The sequence below is a fragment of the Sinocyclocheilus grahami genome, unplaced genomic scaffold (genome assembly GCF_001515645.1).
Source record: "Sinocyclocheilus grahami isolate Dianchi unplaced genomic scaffold, SAMN03320097.WGS_v1.1 scaffold1366.1, whole genome shotgun sequence".
NCBI lineage: Eukaryota > Metazoa > Chordata > Actinopteri > Cypriniformes > Cyprinidae > Sinocyclocheilus > Sinocyclocheilus grahami.
This window is the reverse complement of record NW_015506545.1, coordinates 116,061-140,234: the sequence shown is the minus strand read 5'-3', so window position 1 is coordinate 140,234 and position 24,174 is coordinate 116,061. Positions and strand designations below refer to the sequence as shown.

The 24,174-nt window shown below is 35.2% G+C and overlaps 1 protein-coding gene across 1 annotated transcript in view; it reads left to right on the top strand.

Moving 5' to 3' along the window:
* The window catches only part of LOC107569625 (potassium/sodium hyperpolarization-activated cyclic nucleotide-gated channel 2-like), a 56,722-nt gene extending 40,588 nt beyond the window's left edge, over window positions 1-16,134 (top strand). Inside the window, exons 5-8 of the mRNA XM_016255742.1 lie at window positions 6,476-6,622; window positions 8,293-8,533; window positions 12,263-12,427; window positions 13,748-16,134. Coding sequence (XP_016111228.1) covers window positions 6,476-6,622; window positions 8,293-8,533; window positions 12,263-12,427; window positions 13,748-14,685 — 1,491 coding nt within the window. The 3' untranslated portion in view covers window positions 14,686-16,134. The remainder of the gene's footprint in view (window positions 1-6,475; window positions 6,623-8,292; window positions 8,534-12,262; window positions 12,428-13,747) is intronic.
* Window positions 16,135-24,174: the final 8,040 nt, after the last annotated feature.

Here is a 24,174-nt window from a genome sequence, read left to right as displayed (position 1 = left end):
TTCTTTTCCTTTATTTTTATCAAAAGAGCACCCCGACACTTCACAACACACACACACACACACACACACACACACACACACACACACACACACACACACACACACACACACACAGAGACACTTTTACCAAGGCTGGAAAATCTTTAGGCAGGAATCAATATACGGTGCCCTGGGATCATAATACTGTTATTTAGTCCATTTAGGCTGTTCTAAAACACTGAGTTTGAGAATGAGAGTATGTGGGTGAATGTAACCACTACATTTTTTGAAAGAATTTATTGAATTTATTTGTTAAAAAAATGCAGTAAAAACAACAATATTGTGAAATATTTTTACAATTAAAAATAACTGTTTTCTATTTGAATATGTTGTAAAATGTAATTTATTTCTGTGATCAAAGCTGAATTTTCAGCATCATTACTCCAGTCTTCAGTGTCACATGATCCTTCAGAAATCATTCTAATATGCAGATTTACTGCTCAAGAAACATTTCTGATTATTATCAATGTTGAAAACAGTTGTGCTGCTTCATATTTTTGTGGGAACCGTGAAATGTTTCATTTTTCAGAATTCTTTCATGTACAGAAAGTTCAAAAGAACAACATTTATCTGAAATAATAACCCTTTTTAACATGTTTGATCATTTGAATGAGTCCTTGATTAATAAAAGTATTAATTTATTTTATTAAAAAACTCAACTTTCTAACGGTAGTGTCTATAAACTGAAAAAAATATTTAACAGAAAATCAAAAATGGTACTGGTAATTTTCTACCTGGACATCATCCATCAATCTGAATATTTCCTTTAAACGTAGGGTAGGCGAAAGACACGCCTCCCCCAAAACACATGAACGTGCTCCGTCAGAGCAGAGACTAACCTGCGACATGATCAGAGATGGCGTTAATGGAGGGTTGAATGCAACCAAACATTTTATGGTCCTACACCTTCCACAGATTATATAAATACATATAAATAAATTTAGAGCACTTAACTTAGTGATTGCTATCGGGATGTGAAGAGGCTTTCAACCAATATAACAGAAAATGTTTTTGAACCAAATCACCTACCCTGCCTTTAACCCTAAAACACAACACAATGCATGATTGATTTCAAAATATGGGTAAAACACCTATTAAAAATCAAAACAGAAAACTCTGTCATATTAACACAGTGGATAGGCCCTATTTTTAATATATCCAAACATTAAGTTTGAGCAGTAGCAACAGTGATACTTGCCTTACCAAATACCGCTATTAACTTAAAACAACACTTTTGATTACCGTATTCCTATACCATGGTATTTGAAAAGGCATGACAAGAATACCAGAGTATTACCATCACACTATTGTCCAAAAAATGTGATGTTACGATGACTTTTCTGTGCTATATTTTTATGGCAATCCTATAGTCTTTTTGTATTGGACTGGAGCTTCTCGTGTTCTAGATGCTTCCCGTGTTCTCTTGAGTAACCAGAGCGGTGCGTGTGATCTGTGTGCTATTTCTGGCGGTGAGAGGATGGTCCCCGTCCTGTCACTGGAGCAGTCAGCAGTCAGAAACACTCAGTGCAGTGCTGCAGATTTAGAGCATGTCTAACAGAAAGCCTGTTTATAAATACACACACACACACACACACTTTTGCAATTTTTTGCAATTTCTTTTTAATAATCCAAAACACTGAATGCAGCATCATTAAATTAGGTAATATTTTGCAAATCAGTAGAGTTTTTCTGTAACCTTTGTTTTATTTACAACTTTGAAAAATTATTTTTTACAATGTATTATTACTAAGAGAGACGTATAAATGAAGAGAGATCTGGACGGTTAAAGAGTGAGCACACGCTATTAGAATTATACCAGCAGTTAAAGCCATGAAAACGATGATATTCACACTTGATGTTATGATGTTATATGGAACTAATGGAATGTGGATTTCTGCTCTGAGATTTCAGACTAGCCATATTCATATTTTCTAGCAATTTCAATTCACACACAAACACATTTACTTTGCTATCTAAATGAGGCAGTATCATAGACTTTTATTGTTTTACATTTATATTAAAAGCTAATTAGGTGGCTATTTTTAGATTATATTTATACATTTGGAAGACACTTTTATCTTAAGTGAGTTACATTACAATAAAGGTTTGCATTTTATCAGTTTATTATGCATTTCCTGGAAATCAAAACCCGGGGAAAAAAAGTCTAGCCCTAAAAGAAAACTCTGTGCTTTGCTTACAATATTTATGAATCAGCTGTTCTTTGGAGGACGTCTACAGGTGTTGAAAAATTGAGGTTTTGTCTGAATTAATTTTGTTCCCACAGTACAGTTCAGAGTCAGCAAGATTTTTCTGAAAGACATTAATAATTTCTGTTTATCAAAGAATCCTGAAAAAAGTAGTTTCCACAAAATATAATATGATTTAATATAGTATTCTATTCTAATATTTAATATAATATTTGATTGAATAATATAAAGCAGGAAAACTGTTTTCAACACTGATATAATAATCAGAGAAAACGGTTATTTTAAATTGTAATAATATTTAATAATTTTACAGTTTTACTGTATTTTTGATCAAATAAATGCAGCCTTGGTGAGCAGAAGAGACTTAAAAAAACAAAAATGGAAAAAGTGTGCTCTTTTGACCTTAACCACCTAGCAACACCCTAGCAACCATCCACAACATTCTGGCAGCAAATTTTACGTGATCAAGCTCTTCAGAACAGGTCAGAAATATACTATTTCTTGTTTATTTGTGATCAGATCTATGTCATACGTAATACTATAAGAATCCCCCAATATTCCTGTGATGTTACATGCTAAACCAGTGAGAACAGTGGAATGTCCTGACCCGTCCTTGTGCGTAACCTTTCACACCGATCGGTAAACGGCTCCATCAACGGCGACTCAGTTTTCATTTAATCTGGCTGTAAATGAGGCGAGAGAGGATGCAGTCTGACGTCACGCAGGTCTATCAGTCCATCTCTATCACATTGCTTTCTTCTGACTTGCCCATTAAACACAATTTTATTTATCGGTCTATCAGTGAACCACTTAGATCAACACTGCTGCTTCTTCAACTGAGTAAGTGAGCGACATCTTCACTGTGAAGCATCTGGATCAGTGAAACGCTGGGAGAAGCTGTTTCAGGGTATAGATCCACTAGAGGCTGTTCAGTATAGTCCAGCTGGTGCACAGAGGAATGTTTTCCAACACGTACAGTATATGCTACAATACAGTCCCTCATAATGACAATGAATATGGGTCTGGAACCCCTGTTTTTGCTACTGAACCTTTATGAGGTCGTTTTAATAGCCCCTGTTGTCATTGATGCTTTGTTCTGTAAGTCCTAAAAATCTAGTACATTGAGCAAGGACATTTTGTGAATCCCTGGAAGTTCTAAAATTTTAAAATCTAGTATATTGAACAGTATTATTTCAAAAGATCAAATAGAATTAAATTTATTTATTTTCTGTTTTTTAATCTCTGTATTTTTGAATCTCTGAAAGTTTTAAAGTATTCTAAAATCTAATGCATTTAATTCTGTTAATTCAAAAGACCAAGTGAAATTAGATTTTTTTTACAAACTTTTTTGAATCTACGGAGATTCTACAGAATTCTACAGTCTAGTACATTCAATTCTATTATTTTAAAATATCAAGGATTTTTTAAATGTTGTTTATTTGTTGATTGATTTTTTAAAATCTTTCTGTTATTTCCAAAGATCAAGAAAAAAATTGTTTGTTTATTGTTTATTTATTATTTTGGAATTTCTGGACTTTTATCTCATACATTGAACTCTGTTATTTCAAAAGATCAATAAAAATTGTTTGCTTATTGTTTATTTATTATTTTGGAATTTCTGGACTTTTATCTCGTACATTGAGCTCTGTTATTTCAAAAGATCAAGAAAAAAATTGTTTGTTTGTTGTTTATTTATTATTTTGGAATTTCTGGACTTTTATCTCGTACGTTGAACTCTGTTATTTCAAAAGATCAAGAAAAAAAATGGTTTGTTTGTTGTTTATTTATTATTTTGGAATTTCTGGACTTTTATCTCGTACGTTGAACTCTGTTATTTCAAAAGATCAAGAAAAAAAATGGTTTGTTTGTTGTTTATTTATTATTTTGGAATTTCTGGACTTTTATCTCGTACACTGAACTTTGTCATTTCAAAATATCAAGGAAAATTATTATTGTTATTGTTATTTTTCAAGCTCTGGAAGTTCTAAAAATCTAAAATCTATTCTATTGAACTTTGTTATTTCAAAGGATCAAATAAAATGTTATGTTTTTCATGTGACCTCCTTTTAAAAGCAATCTTTGAACACTGTTGACCCGGCGCTGGTGCTGACAGATGCAGCCCACTTTCATGTTCGTATGAAGTTGTGGAATGAGAGCAGTAGTGGGACCTTTATAAAGCTCAACACACAGGCAATTATTCTCACAAGTGGTTCAGGGACCTTTACAGGTGCTCCACAAACGCCTGCGTCAGCAGATGCAACAGGGAACACACACGACTGCAATGCTAATGCCTCCGCTCTGACCTGCTTTCTTTGTTTTGCCTAAATCATTCCATCATTGCTGTTCTCTTTCTGTCTCTGTGAATAACGCAGTTTGAGGGATGCTTGGCTCGTTAATGTTAACTAATGATCTGAGGCTGGGATTTGGGGGTCATACATTGCTTGAAGAACATGGGCCTGGATTAAAGCAATGAGAGAAAACACAAAAGTTTTTACGCTGACATGGATGTATTCCAACAACCTGTTTGGCCCTTTTAGAAAGTAAACTTGTTGAAAACTATTTTTCACCCTCTTACTAGGTCTTTTCATGGGAGATTTCCCCCCCCCCCCCTGTGCTTTAATGAAGATTTCCAATCTAAACTTAACATGCCTTATGAGGTGGAAATGACATGTTATGAATAACTCACCCTCTGTTTTGCTATTTCATACACTGTAAAAATGTTGTAAAAACGCTAGCTTTATGTTACATCTTCTGTTGTTTAATGAAAGTTGAATGCATTATTTAAGTATAATGTGTGTTACCATGATGGTGTTTAGTGTCTGCATGAATGACTCTTGCACCTTCTATATATTAGTATATACTTCTGCTTGTGGCGAAGCTACTTGTGATGAGCTTTGATTCTTCATGTGGCTTTCTCTTTTACCACCTGCATTATTACGGTGGTTGTCAGTATGTTCAACGTACAAAACAGATTTTAATAGCAGTGTGCATTGTTGAATTTACTGGTTTACATTCAAATTTTCTTGTTTGTAAATTACAGTTTTATACTGTAAAATTTACAGTTTTTGGCCGTAAATGTGTTTACACTTTTTCTGTATTTTTTACAAAATTATTCTGGCAACCACAGCTGCCAAAATTATTTTGTAAAAACTATAGATTTTTTTTTACAGTGTAGCATTTTATGAATTCTAAATGAATGCGGTTAAATAATATGGAATAATATTATATAATTACAGCTTGATCAAATGATATTTACCTATTTTATCTCTCATGTTTTATCCCAAGCTCTTCCCTGACACAGTTTGTTCTTTGTAACAGTGTTATTTTAGTATCATTGATATCCTTGAGTTTTAAAAAATATTTTGTATTATTTTTATTTGTATATTTTCATTTTATTGCATATATATTGTTATGTTTGGTATATTATATATGCTTCATCAGTGTAAATGTAGGTGTATTTCATTTTTTGAGTACTCTATGTTTTGGACTACAATGATCTGGACTTGGCAAAACATGCAGTAGAATACAAATGACTGAAGAACAGTTAATCATCAAGAGTGCTGAACTGTTATTTGTCCTGTGATTTTCTTTGTCTTTGTTCTCCCCTAGCCTAATTTTTCTTGGATATTGATCAGCTGTTACAGTGTGTGTTGAATAACCTTGGCATGGCTCGTGTCGGTAAATGTTTTGTATTCCAGAGGATGCCAGTTTTTTTTGGATGTTTAGTCAATTTGCTTGTGTTGAAGTCTTGTGGAACTCGTGCCTTGCTTTGAAATGGCTGTGTCACTATTGGCAGTCTTACTTAAGTTTAAAGCGGTGTTATTTTACAGTTATTTATATACTATTACAGATTTTATTAATATTTGAATTCGCATTTATTATTCATACTTTCAGTTTTAATTGTATTTATTTATTTATTTTTAAATTATTATTATTTTTATTATTATTATTATTATATATATTTTTTGAGTTGGAAACTGTAGTGATTTAACTTAAACTAAATATTAGAAATGTTGCCTTGGCACAATAAATAAATAAATAAATAAAATGAAATATAATTAATTTATTTATTTAAACCTTATTTCAATTAAATTCAGTTTTAGTTAATGATAATAACACTGGTTTAAAGAACTGACATGATACTATGCATTAGTGCATTACTACTGAAAGTGCTCTAGATGAAAAAACATCCTAATTTTCTTCACATTTCTGTCTTTTTGTCTCTGCAGTACAAGCAAGTGGAGCAGTACATGTCCTTCCACAAACTTCCAGCAGATTTCCGACAGAAAATCCACGATTACTATGAGCACCGTTACCAGGGCAAGATGTTTGATGAAGAAAGCATCCTAGAGGAGCTGAACGAGCCGCTCAGAGAGGTGAGTGTGTGTGTGTGTGTGTGTGTGCATGTGTGTGATTGTGAGTGTGAGCATGAGTGTGTGTGTGTGAGTGTATGTGTGAGAGTGTGTGTGTGTGTGTGTGTGCATGTGTGTGATTGTGAGTGTGAGCATGAGTGTGTGTGTGTGTGTGTGTGTGTGTGTGTGAGAGTGTGTGTGTGTGTGTGCATGTGTGTGATCGTGAGTGTAAGCATGAGTGTGAGCATGAGTGTGTGTGTGTTTGCAAAGGTCTGTCTACGTCTATAAACATCTGTGGAAAAAATCTTTCAGAAGGCCCTGCAGTTTTCACAGAGCTATCCAAAACAATGAAAGCATGCTGAAGCGGGAACAGCTTCCAAACTCATTTGTGTCACTGTAAACAGCTAAATCCCTTCTGTGAATGCCGTCCAGCTTTCTCTGCATTTAATGTAACGTAAAGCTCCTATAACAAACATTCAGCTACTTATGAATAGATGTTTATGCTCTAATGTGATCCTTTGTAGCTGAATTGCACCAAGAAATGTCCAGGGCAAATATATTATGTTACAACAATTATACTGTATATGCATTGCAACAAATATACTATATATTTGTATTTTTTTGTTTGTTTTTCAGTTCAAATTGATGCTGATGATTATTATTATAAGTCTTTCAGATAAATTATGTTTTTTTTATATAAGCATAAATGAAATTCAGTACAAAAATGAGTAGGTTACATAATAAGTTTATTTTTTCCCATGCAAATTATTATTATTATCATTGAGATATTTATATATTAATATTATTCAATTTTCCTGTAATTTTTTGTCTTTAATAAGCATGAATTAAATTGAAATAAAAATGTTAGAATAAACATGTTTATTAAAATATCATAGTATGTACTGTATACTATACATTATTATGTACTATAATAAGTATTTGAATTTTTTTTGTTTATTATTAGTATTATTAAATAATTACATCAAATATTAGGCTATAATATACTATAATAATAAGTTTCATTTTCTATATGCAAAATATTTTTCATATTATTATTATTATTATTATTATATTTCAGGTAAATTTGATTGTTTATATAAATTAAAATTATTATATTATATAATAATATATTATATAATAATAATTATATATAAATTAAATGCAGTGCAATAAATGCCAGGCTATAATATACTATGATAATAAGTTTCATTTTCTCTATGAAAATGATGATGATGATGATGATGATTATTGTTATTAAATATTTATTCACTTATTATTATTACATTTTCAAGTAAATTCATTTTTATTTGCAAATTATTATTATTATTATTTTTATTATTAACGTATTTAAAAATAATATTAAATAAATAAATACACACATATTTTAAAATAAAATGAAAATAACACTGAAGAAGGCTTTGAGCAGAAACGTTTGCGTCTTTTCCCATCAACGATGAATGTAAAATAAAACGAATAAAATAAAAGAAGACTGTTTTCGTGAGTGCAGATCATGATCTCCTACACAAAATTATATTAAATAAAATAATACATTTATTTATTCATTATTTATTTATTTATTTACCAAACAGTACTTGACAGTTTTCATGTGATTCGCCCTTATGTTTATGCAAATGTTGTGTATGTGAGAAATGCATATTTCTCTCACCCTCTGGACTTCTTTCCATCCGTTTCAGGAAATCGTGAACTTCAACTGTCGTAAGCTGGTGGCCTCCATGCCCCTGTTCGCCAACGCCGAGCCCAACTTTGTGACAGCCATGCTAACGAAGCTCCGTTTCGAGGTCTTCCAACCAGGCGACTACATCGTCCGTGAGGGAACCATCGGCAAGAAGATGTACTTCATCCAGCACGGCGTGGTGAACGTGATTACCAAAGGAACGGTTGGCTTGAAACTTTCCGACGGCTCCTACTTCGGAGGTACGATGCCACTCAAATTAACCTCATAAACGAGATGGGAATTAAACCATCACTTTACTTAATTAAACTGCTCAAATCCTTATTGAACCCCATAACATTTGAAATCATTTAAGCCAGATATGGTGTGACCTCTTCTATTTTAGTACTTTATACGTATCTTAATTATATCGACGGTAAATGAATTGAACTTTAAAAGCACATTCGTGTTTGCAGTCAACATTTTTTTACTTTTACTTCTGCATCTGATCCGGACAGATTACGTTTTGCTGAAACGTGTCACGTTACTCTGTTAGGAAACAGTATTTGCATCTTAAGTCGAAATAGTCTTCTGGAAAGGGAACTGTGATGGTTGTGAGCTGACGGAGAGATCCAGAGAGAGAGAGTGTGATGCTGAGGAGAGGAACACGATCCCTCTGCAGCCTTAAAGCCGCTTGAGTCAGCCGATCTCAGCTGCAGAGGGCAGGAGGCTCTGGAAGAGGCTCTCGGCGCGTGACCTTGGAAAGGTCAAAGACGAACTGATGTCTTGTGTAGCCTGAGATCAAGGAGGAAAAGAGAGAAGCCGCCTGTTGCTGTGTGTAGAAGGATCAGTCTCAGTATTACCACGGGAAAACTGTACTGTTGTTTTCATAGCAAAGACTTCATGAAGTTCTCAGCCGCGCTTCAAATTTGTCTCTGGTGTTTATTTTAAAATTAATTTGGCAAGATTGTTATCATGCTGCTGTAAGGGATCTCAAATGGATGTAAAATGTCACCTCAATCAAATAAAAGGGCAATTATATTTTTAATAAAATTTTGACATTATTTTCAATTTAATGGATAATGCAATTTTGAAATTGCAATTTTTAAATGTTAATTTTTTATACTAACATAAATTAGATAAAATTAAAGTCAATTTATTAATTTAAAAATGTTTATTTTCATAATATTTTTTGACAGATTTAATGTAATTAACCCTTATGCTTTATGTCAATTATAGGTCTATAAAATATAAAATGCACTAAAAAAATATTTTTTTTGTATTTTGACATTATTTTCAGGACAAGTAAGCACATTTCCCTCCAAATTCTCATGACTATATTGCAAAATAATTTTTAAAATGTCAATTCTCTATTTTATTTTTTATATTACCATAAACCCAGTACAACAAAGACTATATACTATAATATTAAGTAGATGTATTAATGAATTATATATAATTATATATATATAATAATAATAATAATAATAATTAAATCTGTAAAAATCTACTAATATTTTGCATTAGATTTTTATTTTTATATTTTCTGTTTTCACTTTAATTTTAGTTAAAGTTTTAGTAATTTTGTTTGTGTGGTTTTGCCATTTTTTTTATTAATTGGTTGAATTTATTGATTTTAGTGTATTTAGTTTTAATTATTTTACTAAAACTACAGTTAAACTAAAACAAAATGAGAAAAATTGTAACTACACTCTAAAAAAATGCTGGGTTAAATATAACCCAGCGCTGGGTTAAAAAGGGACAAACCCAGCGGTTGGGTTGTTTTGAACCCAACAACTGGGTCAAAACAACCCAACCACTGGGTCAAAACAACCCAACCGCTGGGTCAAAACATCCCAACCGCTGGGTCAAAACAACCCAATAGCTGGGTTTGTCCCTTTTTAACCCAGCGCTGGGTTATATTTAACCCAGCATTTTTTAGAGTGTAGCTTAAATAGAATAAATTCCATTGAATTTTTATTGTATTACAGTTACGGTTTATTTTAAGTAACGAATGTTTTTTTTATGGTTTTAGTTTTAGTTGATTATAATAGTCCTGATTTGCTCTCCATTTTTTGAGAGACTTTTCTTCGTTGCAGTAGCATTTGTGCATGCGTTAATGGATTTTAAAGGTGTATAATCAGAAGAAAGAACAAATTAGATGCAAGTGAGGTTTTGTGCTCATGTGTTTGTCCACACAAGAGTTTGTGTTGCACCGGTGTGTGTGTGTGTGTGTGTGTGTTTGTTCACCTTTACTTTCGTACCTGTGATTGTGAATTTAATTTACTGCCTTTGGTTTGATGAATGACCCCGGCTTCGGATGAACGCCTCTGGATGACGAAGTTCTCTAAAACGAACCAAGGCTTCCAAGGTTGTGAATTGGATTTTCTGGATTGATCTAGAGTGCAGACAGGGAAATGGACCGAACACACAGAGGACCCTGATGGATGGGTCAGGACGTAATACGCAGAATGACGCACAACATGTACGATGAATGACGTTTATTATCTTCGGAGGCTATTATGGGTTATTTCTCTCCCATCCTGAGGAGCTAGATGTTTCATAGTTGTGTTTCAATATCATATGGGGTGAATTTAATCCCAAGGAACCTGTGTGTGATCTTCTAAATATAGACACAAAGTAACCTTGCACATTCACCATAAAACAAGGCCATATATATATATAAAAGACATATATATATATATATATATATATATATATATATATATATATATATAATGTATAACATATGCAGCCAGTATTACCAATCAAAATTTTGGAATAATTAAGATTTTTTTAATGTTTTTGAAAGAAATCTCTGCTCACCAAGACTGTATTTATTTGATAAAAATACTGTAATATTGTGAAATATTATTACAATTCAAAATAACTGCTTTCTATTGTAATATATTTTAAAATCTAATTTATTTCTGTGATTCAAAGCTGATTTTTCAGCATCATTACTCCAGTCTTCAGTGTCACATTATCCTTCAGAAACCATTCTAATGCTGATTTTTTATTTTTTATTTTTTTTAATAAATGTAAAATATATTCTAATAGAAAATTTTTGTTATTTTAAATTGTAATAATATTTCACTTTTTTATTGGGTTTTCCCCCCCCTTCAAATAATGGCAGACTTGATATGGAAGACATTTATCTGACAATTCTGACTTTTTCTCACAATTGCATGTTTATATCTCGCAATTCTGACTTTTTCTCTTGCAACTGTGACCTTATATTATGCAATTCTGACTTTATAATCCTATAATTCTGAGAAAAAAGTCAGAATTGAGAGGAAAACATAATTGCAAGAAACAAGTCAGAATTGTGAGTTTATATCCCACGTTTTTGACTTTATTGCAATTGTGAGTTTATGTCTTGCAATTCTGAGAAAAAAGTCAGAATTGTGAGATAAAAAGTTGCAATACCATTTTTTTTTCATTGGAAGAAATGGGCTTCCATAGCCTTGCTGTGCAAAAGAGACTTCAAGTTTCAAACCTGTATGACTTTTTTTTTCTGTGGAACAAAAATGAAAATTTGGTGGGGGGGTTTTGTTCATACAATGTTCTTCAAAATATCTTTTCGTGTTCCACAGAAGAAAGAAAGTGACAAGAAGGGGAGTGAATTATAGCAGAATATCAATTTAAAATAGGATACGGCAAAGTATTTTAGCACTGAAATAATTACACCCTTCATTTTTAAGACATGAGAGCTCAATAAAGCAGGAATATATTCACCTCTTTGTAATAAGCATTCAAATCACATACTTTTGAATGAAGTCTGATAAAGTTTAATTACTTTCCGCAGGCAGATATTTAAATTCACACCCTGTTCAATGGAGGACTCTTCAGGGTTTCAGTTTTCGAGCAATTTAAAAACACTTGGCATCTAGAAAAGGTCACAAAGTTCCTTTCCCCAAGAGAACGGCACTATCGAGATGTTTTTTACTCATTCCGGTGCTCTTGAATCTTGTTTTTTTCCTCTCTGTCAGAGATCTGTCTGCTGACGCGGGGCCGTCGTACGGCGAGTGTGCGAGCGGAGACCTACTGTCGCCTGTATTCGCTCTCCGTGGACAATTTTAATGAGGTTTTGGAGGAGTATCCCATGATGAGGAGGGCTTTTGAGACTGTAGCCATTGACCGACTGGACCGCTTGGGTAAGCGAAACCTTCTCAAAGAACAAAAATGTGAACATTTTAATGCCTTAAAGGATTATTCAGGGTTAAATACAGCTTAAGCTTTATTGATGCCTTCTGTGTCGACATGATATTGACTTGTTGAGCTTAAAAAACAACAGAAAACCTGTTAACAGTAATGCACTTGTCCTATTAACTTCTAATGTGAATGTTCTGGTGGGTTTAAAAGCAGGAATGTGGAATCAATCTCACTTGTTACAGTAGGACCACTTAGTACAGTCCTTTAACAGGGTAAGAAATAAATAGGATAAATAAGTAAAAGGTTAAGTCTTTTATTGCTCAAATCTATCATTGTTTTTAATAAAGATCCTGTGGATTCTGCATAACAACAGGAAAATTGCTCACAGCAGGCGATTTGAAATCCGACTGTGTCTTAAATTCACTGCAGTAAATGTGTTGTTGAAAGCAGTGAGTTTACACGAAGGCGGTTGTTTAATGGCTGTGCCGAATGAATGCTTTTACAGGGATATACTTAAAAACAACTTCTCATGAAGGGTTTTAACATGCCAAATACACACACTGACATGTTATGCCTCGAAATGCATGTTTAAAGAACTTCTGTTAAAAAGTCATTAATAGACCAGCTGGTTGTTGGAAGACTGGTGAACCATCCTGATCCATACCTATTGTTAAATGAGTTGCAAAATTGTATAAATCATCAATTTAAAGTTGGACTAAAGAGCACTAAAAGGTGCTATAGTTTTCGGTTACTTTTTATTGTCTATAAGTTGTATCCATTTGAATAGATTTTGTTTTTAAGTTGTGATTCAGTATGTTTTCTGAACATATTTTTTACTTGAACAAAATAATAATAGTAATAATAATAATAATTATTATTAATAATAATAATAATAATGAAAATTCCACATGCTACATAATTATGTGAAATTTACATAATAGGCATGAAACTCTGATTTTGTTCATTATAATAAATTATTTCATCAATTATTTTATTATAAATTAAAACACAATTATAAAAAAATAAACTAAAATATTAATGTATTTATTTGATAATATTTCTTACAATAAATGTGTTGTTAGCATTTTTATAGAATTACAGTAAGGTTGACGAATGTGGTCATCACTACCGTTTAAGAATAAATTGGGGGGAAAATGTGATTATTTACTGTCTTCCTGCCATGTTGTAAAAAGGGTCCACATTTTTATAGATTTTTTAAGAGTTTTTCAAATTTGGGAAAATTCTGTACTTTTCATGCTATGTTAATGGTTTGCAAAAGTGTACTGTACCCATGGAAAATGACAATTTATCTCTCATTGCAGGAAAAAAGAATTCCATCCTAATGAACAAAGTGCAGCACGACTTAAACTCCGGCACCTTAAACAACCACGAGAATGAGATGATCCAAGAGATCGTGAAGTACGACCGCGAGATGGTGAAGCTGATCGACCTGCAGCGCCCGCGCGCCATGTCCATGACGCCCTCCATCCCCGGCGGGTTCTTTGCTCCTCCTGGCCAGTCGCAGGGCAGCAGCTCTGCCATCGCTACTCTACAGCAAGCGGTGGCCATGAGCTTCTGTCCCCAGTTCGGTCCGATGGTGGGTCCCAGCACCATGCAGTCACCCCGTATGGTCCGACGGTTCCAGGTAGTGCAAAGCCTTGCTAGCCCGGTGACGGTTTCTCCTCAGCAGTCTCAGCTGGGGCTTGGCGTGCTCGCCGGCGTCGCTATGGCCAGTCCGCCGGTTCAAAGCCCGTTAGCAGCGGCGGGAGGACGAACTTTCCAATATGGGAGCGGCCCGATGGGCACGCGCTCCGGATCTCAGCTGTCACTCATCCAACAGCACGTCCCCAGTCCCACACGGCCCAAAGGAACCCAACCACTGCAACAAATAGGGAGCCTGACCCAAGACGCCAGAGCCCTGTCGGCTTCCCAACTCTCCCTGCCACAAGATGGCGCTCCACCCGTTGCTCCCAGCCCACCACCGTCGACCCACGTCTCCTCGACGTCGATCGGCCCACCTCAAGCACCCCATCCAGCCATCCCAGGGCCTTCTGGAGTCCGAAGCGCAGTTCCTCAGAGAATGGCGCTGCCTCACCAGGCGTCCACAGCCGCGGTTGGGAGTTACCCGTCTACGCTGCCCCCTACAGGCACTCCGCCCGCAGTAGCGGGACCGGACTCGGTTATACGCAAGAAAGATTCCATAGTCAGCCTTCCTGAGACGGACTTCACAGCCAGATCCCGGCTTTCATCCAACCTCTGACGAGAACTCTGAGACTCTTTGCGATACTTTTTGTGAGTCACAGTTCGTTCTTTTTGCTCGAGTCCTGCGCTCGTAGGGTGGCTTTTCATAGGAACCACAGGGAGGGCGTTCAGACAGACTTAAGGTGTGGTCACATTTACCGAAATTTTGCGGGCGAAGTTAAGTCGTTCCAATATGAATCCGTACGATCGGAAGTGTCGCACACAGTTGGTCTTTTGAATTCACCACGTTGACCAATGAAGCTGCATGTTTTGAGAGTTCTGTGCTTTATACATCACTACGCTGTTGACGAATTTCGTTGAAATATCGCTAATGTGACCTCACCTTTACCGCTACTAGATTTAATGTCTCCGCTGCGAATAGATTCATGAGGTCAGATGCCTCGCTAGTGTAGCTAGTGCCGCCCCTGTACAGCTTCGGATGCCTCTTAATATATTTGTCTTTATCGTCTCGAGTGAAAGGGAGAAATCCTGTCGTGTGTTACTGTGGTGTTTTCCGTAGAGTTCATACAATGCAATCGGGCGACTAGAAAATCAGGGACTTGCAAGAGATGACAATGATGAGATTTGACGCTTCGCTGAAGTGTTTTGGAACGTCTCCATTCTTTCTGTATGAGCTCTACTTGTAGCAATCTAATTACTTGTCTTTCACTTTGTTGTAAAATATCGATAAAAAAAAACAAGTATTATGGACCGCTGGTCGATCTTATATCTTAATGTAAATAAAGGGGTAAAAAAGGGAAAAAAATAAGTTCTAATAGAAAACACACAAATTGTATTTACTCGAAAACCAAAGTTGAGCTTGAACACAAGTTTTGGTTGTGTCTGTGTCAACTGAGAAAAACAAGTCAAATGAAAAGTCCTCTATTTAACTGCCTTGATTCCGAGTTTAGAAGCCATATACATGGTCTGTGTGTGCGTGTGTATTTGTGCACATATGCTTATTATTCGTTTAATTTATAAAACTGTTTGATCGAACGGGAGTGTAATGCTTGCATTTTGTGTGTCGATAAAGGCAATACTTCACTGCATCGGGATTGCACTGAGAGTCAAGACTTGAATGCAATGGTTTGTTTAAATTAGCAGGCAAACCAAAATAATCATGCTGTTTTTTGTGATCCATGTTGATCTGCACATGCAATATAATTCTGCAATATTCTCGCCCTGCCTTTTATACGAAAGCTTCATATCGCAGCATAAGCAATTGAATCAACGTTATTCAGAGAATGTTTGAAACCTCGTCTTTTAAGGCACTGGATAAGGTTGCGCAGCTTTTGCAATATGTTATGAAATTTGTCCTCGTTTTCTAAAGTTACATGTATTTTTTGTCACTTTATGTTTGGGGGTCTACGGCAGTTGCGCGTTTCAGTGATGGAAACTCTGTGTTGATTTTAATTTTATTGTTGGAAAGTACTACAGTCACAATAAATAGAAAAATTCACAATTTTGAAAAGGTCAAAGGTCAGAGAGGTTGCAGTGTAGACATTAAAAAATGGTAATATTTAATTAAAAATGTAATAATATAAAAATAAAAAAGACAATATTAGCTATATAATGTAATATTATTGTAAAAATATAATATATTCTATATCTATTTATTTATTCTATATTTTACAGTTAAACAGTGACATTTTTATAACATTGCCTGTTGTGTTAAAAATAGATCCTGATTTGCACAAATTACTGAGTATCTAAAACATGCTGCATATTAATGGCCTGTAAGCATAATACAAAGTTTGTGCGTGGGCTCAGTTTGCAGGCCTGTGAGCGCTGACTGAATCGTTGATTTGTTGATTGCTTGTGAACAGATGTAAACTATTGGGTTGATTTACGAACTTGTCTCTTTGCAAGAATGTAGTTGTTTGTTTCATTGTCAACTGCTGCAGATTTTTCTCACTTGAACTTTGAAAATTGTAAATATGACGCTGTAAATGATTTTATGTGCAAACCCGGGCAGTAACATAGGAAAAATCATTTTAGAAAAACAAAAACGAGATTGGTGCATAATGGGTTTTGAATGTATGCCAAGTGGCATTATTGATGTGACCTGAATATTAACAACTGCCATGTAAATAGATCAGTAATAATTCATGCAAAATGGAAATTGTGTGTATTTGCCGATTATTTGTAGCGATCACGTCCTAAGTACTTTAATCAGATACGTCTAGAATGCTTTTCAAAGTCTTGTTTCTCTAAGGGTGATCCATCTGTAGATTATATTAACACAAAGCACACTGTGTCCCATTAGCGCCCTCTATAGGACAGGTATCATCACATTCCCCAGTTGCACTGGATGATTTAGAGATTGTGGGAGTTGTGCGATTGAAACAGGCAGCTTAATCAATTAAAACAAAAACAAACAAACATTGACAAGATTTCCTGAAACAACAGCGTATGGATTACTATTGATTTTACAATATACAGTAAGCCTGCATTTACACTGCTGATATGCACAGATCAGATCAAATTCCTTGCATGTTTGTGCAAGGGTACATACACAAGCGATCTGATCTGGGTCACTTTCAAATGTGGTTCTGAATCTGAAATGTATCTGATGTGTCTGGTCATCTGGTCAACATCTAAGCACTTGTGTCCAGTGGTCTAAAATCATCACTTGGTGCTATGCTAAGTGAATGCATTGGAATTGCACCATTGCCTGTTGTGTCTTAAAGGAATAGTTCACCCAAAAAAATTAAAATTGGATGAATATTTGCTCACCTTCAGGCCATCCAAGATGTTTGTTTCTTCATGTTTCTTCATCAGAACAGAAATGTAGCAATACATCACTTTCTCACCAATGGATCCTCTGCAGTGAATGGGTGCCGTCAGAATGAGAGTCCAAACAGCTGGTAAAAACATGTGTTTGTAAGAAACAAATCCATCATTAATCCATAATTTTTAACTTCAAACTGTTGCTTTTGAGTCCATAATCTATAATATTGGTTCCTTTAATTAAAAAGGTGTCTCGTCTGAATCAGGAGAGAAATCTGCACAGAACAAGCACAGTTTACAAGCCCAAACAGTCCAAAACAGTTCTAAACTAATATGTGGGTGGATTTTGATGTGAGAGACAACAGGAGATGGACTCATTGCCGTGGAGGAGGTGTCATTATGGACTTGTTTTTTGGCCAGAATAAATGATTTTAAAGTTAAAACGATGTAATGATGGATTTGTCAGAGGATCCATTGGTGAGTAAGTGATGTAATGCTAAATTTGTCTAAATCTGTTCCAATGAAGACGCAAACTCATCTACAGTACGTCTTGAATGGCATGAGGGTAAGTAAATTTAAATTTTTAGGTGAATGTAAACATATTAGATCTGTGCATTAGGCTTTGCATTGTAAAGGCAGCACAACACCACATCTACACTGGAAGCAGATTTAAAAAAAAAAAAACATAACTGGTATAAAATTTACTTTTAATGGAACATCACAAATGGGCTTTGAAGTAATGGTCAAACATTTAACCCTGTAAAGCCTGACATATTAAATAATAGTCAGAAATTTTGGAGAAAGCAAAGCAGTTTATTGAACCTTTATACAAAATATGAAAGTATAAAAAATATTAAGTCACATTTCATACATCAGGCTTATGTGGCTCATAGAGTATGATACTAGTGACAATATGGAGCTCATACAACTCTGTTTGATTCAGAGTCAAACTGAGCAAAAATATGCAATTTGGTGCAGATGCTGATATTTATACGGCAGAAATTATGATAATAGCTTGTAATGTAAAACAATGAGATCTTTATAACAGTATAGCAGACTACTTGTCTCTCAATAAGTCTTATAAAGATAATATTTAAATGCATAGTTTGATGATCGAAACATATAATGCAATGCAATACAATGATGACTGAAAGTTGAACAAATAAACTTTCCTCAAATTATCATATTTGATACTCATAATTTAACATGATTTTTCTAAACAGAATTTTAAAGAATTATAAAAAAAAGCTAAAAAATCTAAACTATCAATCAGACGATAGAAGGCATGTAGTAGACTGTGTGCAACAGGTTTAACAGCATATAAAATATTACACAGTAGGCTTTATAGTGTTAAATACATAGGTTTACATTACTTTTAGGCAGATGTTTTCATCCAAAGCAAGTTACATTGCATGCATTTGATCAGATCATGCATTCTGGGACTCAAACCCCATGACCTTGGTGTTGCAGCGCCATGCTGTTTGAGCAACAGAAATTAAATTAATGAAATAATAATTTTATTTCAGACTGAGTGGAAAAACAAATCGTCTGAAGAAGCCATGCAAAAATAGAAACAAGGCATTTGTCAACTGATAGCATGTTGCTTCTATTGTAGACAGCTCTGTTGATTAAAATGGCAGCTTTTTGGTTTTAAAATTTAGCGGCGCGATGCTCGCATCCAGTGTAGATGCGGTCTAAAGCCATAATTTCAATCAAACCTAAAAAAGCCCCAATAAAGACAGCAAACTGAACCTCCACAAGCATCTCCTGTAACATAAGAGTCTGATGATATTAATCTGAGAAAGGAAGCTAGGAAATGACAGTCCGTCGACCGACTGGCTCGATGAAGCTTTATCACAGGATTGCAATCCAATCTCTCTTCTTTGGTTTCTCAGTAAAGGCACATTCTGTTTCCTGTGAATAAACCTTTCAGTTCTGCTAGGGCTTTATGTTCTCTCGCCCAAGGACACAAACCGCGCTTTAATTCGCCTCAAGCGTTGGTCGATAAGGATGGGTATGGCAGTGAATGTATGCGAATAACTGGACCGTTTTCTTTACATATGAACACACGTTTGCTTATGTAATGGTTTTAGCCCTAATTAAGCTGCTGTCTGATTGTTCGAATGGAGATCGCAGCCAAATGTGAGTATTTTAGCGTCGCTCCACGGCAGACTCATATAGTACCCGATCACGCTCTCACCGCAGGCCTCGTCTGCCGTAAAGTCATCTGTGTGGAAAACGTGACAGTTTTATTCTGCTTTTCCAGAGCGGAAAAAGACTGGCAGATGTGAGCGAGGCAATCTTCCCTGCTAGCGCTTGAAGGACAGGCGGACAGATTTCCTCCATATTTCCCGGCATCAAATGTAAATCAGGGTACTTTATGTTTCTGTTCAGAGAAGTGTTTTTTTTTTCTTCTTCTCCCTTATCTGTCTGTTTCTTTTCTGTTTTGACAATGTGCCACAATGTACTGTAAATACCTAGTGCCTAGTATATCTAGTTTCCAAATAGTCTATTTTTAGTCGTATGTGGCTCTACGAAAGACAAAATGCAAAGTTTATGTCTTTTCTTTTTTAAAGGAAACGTTCACCCAAAAATGATTTGCTTTAAAGCATCTTCACGCAGCTCTTTTCTATACAAAGTTCATTGTGACCATGTTTGTCAGACTACAAAAAAATACAATAAAAAAAAAAAAAACTTGCAATGGGAAAAAAAAAACATTCGTAATCAGTATTTTTGTCTTGTTTTCCAATATCTACATATTCTTAAACCGATATATGATTTCTTGAGAAGCCAAATACTTGAGATATTAAGTCAATTGTTTCTAATCTATCAAAATTAGGTGAGTTTGGTTAAAATAAGAACAAATATCTGCCAATGGGTTTAAAAAAAAAAGTAGACTGTCATCAAAGTTTCACTTTCAAGTACAATTCATAGGGAAAACAAGATAAATTTTCATACCCCACACAAATATTTTTTTCTCGTTTTTAAGCAAAAACTCTTACATTTTGCTTTTCAAGTAGAAGTATTTTGAATTAAGAATGTACGTATATTATATTGTAATGGAAAACAGAATGTAATATTACCTTTTTCACAGTTTTATTTTAAGTATTTTATCACTGAGATTCTATTATAAATTCTATTAATATTTTGATTTTTTAAATATATTTTGTTTGCATTTTAATTTTAGTCAAAGTGTTTGTTTAATATTTAGTTTTAGTTGTTTTCATACATCAAGTTAAACTAATCGAAAATGAGAAGTGTTAATAAAATTAGTTTGGGTATTTTATTTCAAGTACTAAAATGTTTTTTTATGGTTTTAGTTTTAGTTAACTCTAATATCCCTGGTGCAGTGAATGATTCGTGCACTATATTCAATATCTTATAAAATCATACAGATTGAAATTTAGGCTGTAATTTTCAAGTAAATAAACTAGTTTCTGTTCTTTTTTGGAGCTTGACAGGCATTCATCTCTGAAAGTCCACTGTATGAAGAAACTGCATGAAGATTCTTCAGAAATTCTCCTTTTATTCTCCACAGAAAAAATAAGAGTATACAGATTTGGAACAGCATAAGGGAGACTAAACACACGGCATTTTCACTTTTGGGTGAATTAATCTTTTAATCTTGCAATATATGTACAGTAGCTGCTAATTAGTGTTAGCGAAACAAATAACCCAGCATAACCTCCTCGTGTGGGGAAACACGACTTGCACATTTCTGTTTGTCTGGAACCCTGAGCCGCATGTCTGTATACGGTACAATGAGTGGGAACTTTAATGAGACCGTTGTTTTGGATTTACCAAAAGCCAGATTTGACTTTAGCACAGGTCTGGTAAGAGGTTCTGGGGGGGGTTTGCTGTTGCAGTTCATAGACATCACAGCAGATTCAATGATGATGAGACTTTCTAGCACATATAAAAGATGGAAAGACTGTGTTATTAGTGATTTCCAGACTATTTGTAAAGCAAATGATGTTATCATGTGGAAAAATGACACATATAAATGGCAACTGCAATAAGATGTTACAATTCCAGCATGAGGTTCCAGCAATGTCAGGATATAAAATGACTGCAAACCTTGGGATACTAATTTATAACAGTTTTTAATGAAGTCAGCAAGCAATGGCATCTGCAATGCATTTCACTTCCACAATGTGATGTATTTGTGAGTGCAGCAGGATATTGCGAATTGCTTTGGATGGTGAAAAGTTGGTTCCTTAACTGGAATGAAAAGTGAGATTGGATTGTTATAGAGGACTTCTCTTCTCCTGAACTCTGGGATGTAAAGACTGAAGGTCAAGTTTAACCTCCAGAGCATCTTCACATATTTTAATGGTAATGCTTTTTATTTTCAAATCTATTGCTGTAACTTTCTATATATTACCGTTAACTGTCATCAACAATACTCTTAAACATATAGGTTCCAAAGGGGGGGTTTTGCAGCAATGCCATAAAGAAAAATATTGGGTTCCTCATAGAACCTTTCAGGCAACATTCTTAAAAGATCTTTTTGTTTTCTTAGTGTTAAGAACATTTTAAAAAGAACCTTTTTTCCACTCTTAAAAATCAAGGTTCTTTTTGGCATCTCTGCTTTCAAAAATGACCATTAGCGTGGAATTTAAATATTTCAAACGTTCTTCAAACTAACAAAAAAAAGGGTTATTTTAAGAACTGTTCACTGAAAGGTTTTGGGGGAAGCAAAAAAAGGTTCTTTTAGTGAAGTGACATGTGGCCACGTATGGTGACCCATACTAGGAATTAGTGCTCTGCATTTATCTCTTCCCATTGTATTTATCCTATGCCATTGTAGTATGGTGACCCATACTAGGAATTAGTGCTCTGCATTTATCCCATCCAAAGTGCACACACACACAGCAGTGAACACACACCCAGAGCAGTGGGCAGCCATTTTTTGCTGCAGCACCCGGGGAGCAGTTGGGGGTTCGGTGCTTTGCTCAAGGGCACCTCAGTTGTGGTATTGAAGGTGGAAGAGAGCGCCGTACAACATTCACTCCCCCCACCTACAATCCCTGCCGGTACGAGACTCAAACCCGCAACCTTTGGGTTACGAGTCCAACTCTCTAACCATTAGGCCACGACTTCTCCCTTTTATGATATCGCTGGATAGAAAAAAAATGATTAAGAACCTTTTGTGTAATGGATAGATTACAGGGATTTTAAAGTTTATTTAAAAATTTGGACCCGTCTTTGAACACTTTGGACCATTTGAATTGCTGAAGCGCTGTTAGTTGGGAGAACAGCAGCAAAGTCTTGTAAATGCACGGCTCGTTTTGTGTCTTTCTCTTTAACATGCGGCCGCAGCTCTGTTCTGAGACGTGATTTTATATGTAACTGTTCTTGTTTGAATATTCATGTGGGACCTTCCTGTGTTAGTGTAGTTTGAACAAGAACAAACTGACTTTGATAGTGCAAATATATCCGTATTACCGTGACTAGTGTTCTTTCTCAAAGCTGCCTCTCTTTCTGTCCGCTGTCGTTTCCCATACTCTCCCACAAGCCGTCCAATTAAACGCGATTCAGTGAAACGTCAGATTAGGCTGCTGTGGAATAAATGGATCCGGATTTGTGTCTATGGTGACCCATACTAGGAATTAGTGCTCTGCATTTATCCCATCCAAAGTGCACACACACACAGCAGTGAACACACACCCAGAGCAGTGGGCAGCCATTTTTTGCTGCAGCACCCGGGGAGCAGTTGGGGGTTCGGTGCTTTGCTCAAGGGCACCTCAGTTGTGGTATTGAAGGTGGAAGAGAGCGCCGTACAACATTCACTCCCCCCACCTACAATCCCTGCCGGTACGAGACTCAAACCCGCAACCTTTGGGTTACGAGTCCAACTCTCTAACCATTAGGCCACGACTTCTCCCTTTTATGATATCGCTGGATAGAAAAAAAATGATTAAGAACCTTTTGTGTAATGGATAGATTACAGGGATTTTAAAGTTTATTTAAAAATTTGGACCCGTCTTTGAACACTTTGGACCATTTGAATTGCTGAAGCGCTGTTAGTTGGGAGAACAGCAGCAAAGTCTTGTAAATGCACGGCTCGTTTTGTGTCTTTCTCTTTAACATGCGGCCGCAGCTCTGTTCTGAGACGTGATTTTATATGTAACTGTTCTTGTTTGAATATTCATGTGGGACCTTCCTGTGTTAGTGTAGTTTGAACAAGAACAAACTGACTTTGATAGTGCAAATATATCCGTATTACCGTGACTAGTGTTCTTTCTCAAAGCTGCCTCTCTTTCTGTCCGCTGTCGTTTCCCATACTCTCCCACAAGCCGTCCAATTAAACGCGATTCAGTGAAACGTCAGATTAGGCTGCTGTGGAATAAATGGATCCGGATTTGTGTCTATTTCTGCTGACCCAAACCCAACGAAAGCTCTGATGTGGCTAATGCCGCTGCGTCCTCTGCCTGTTGTTCATTTAGTTTCTTTTGTTTGTTTGTCTCGCTTACAGTAACGTCAGGTCAGATTTCACTGTGTTCTCATATATACCATGCACTGTTTGATTTAGCACACCATGGTATGTTACAATTTAAAGAAAAATTGGGATTATTGTAACTATCCCAAGTAAGGTTTATATTTCTGAAACGACAAGGAATTTAAAAAAATATTTTTTACAAGATCCTCAATCCACTTTATTCACAGTTACTATTTTGATCCTAGTGAACTTTAACAATAAATTATTGTAAAATAATAATAATTGAGTTTTTATTTAATTTTTTTATTTTTGAATTATTGTAAGTTTAATTGAATA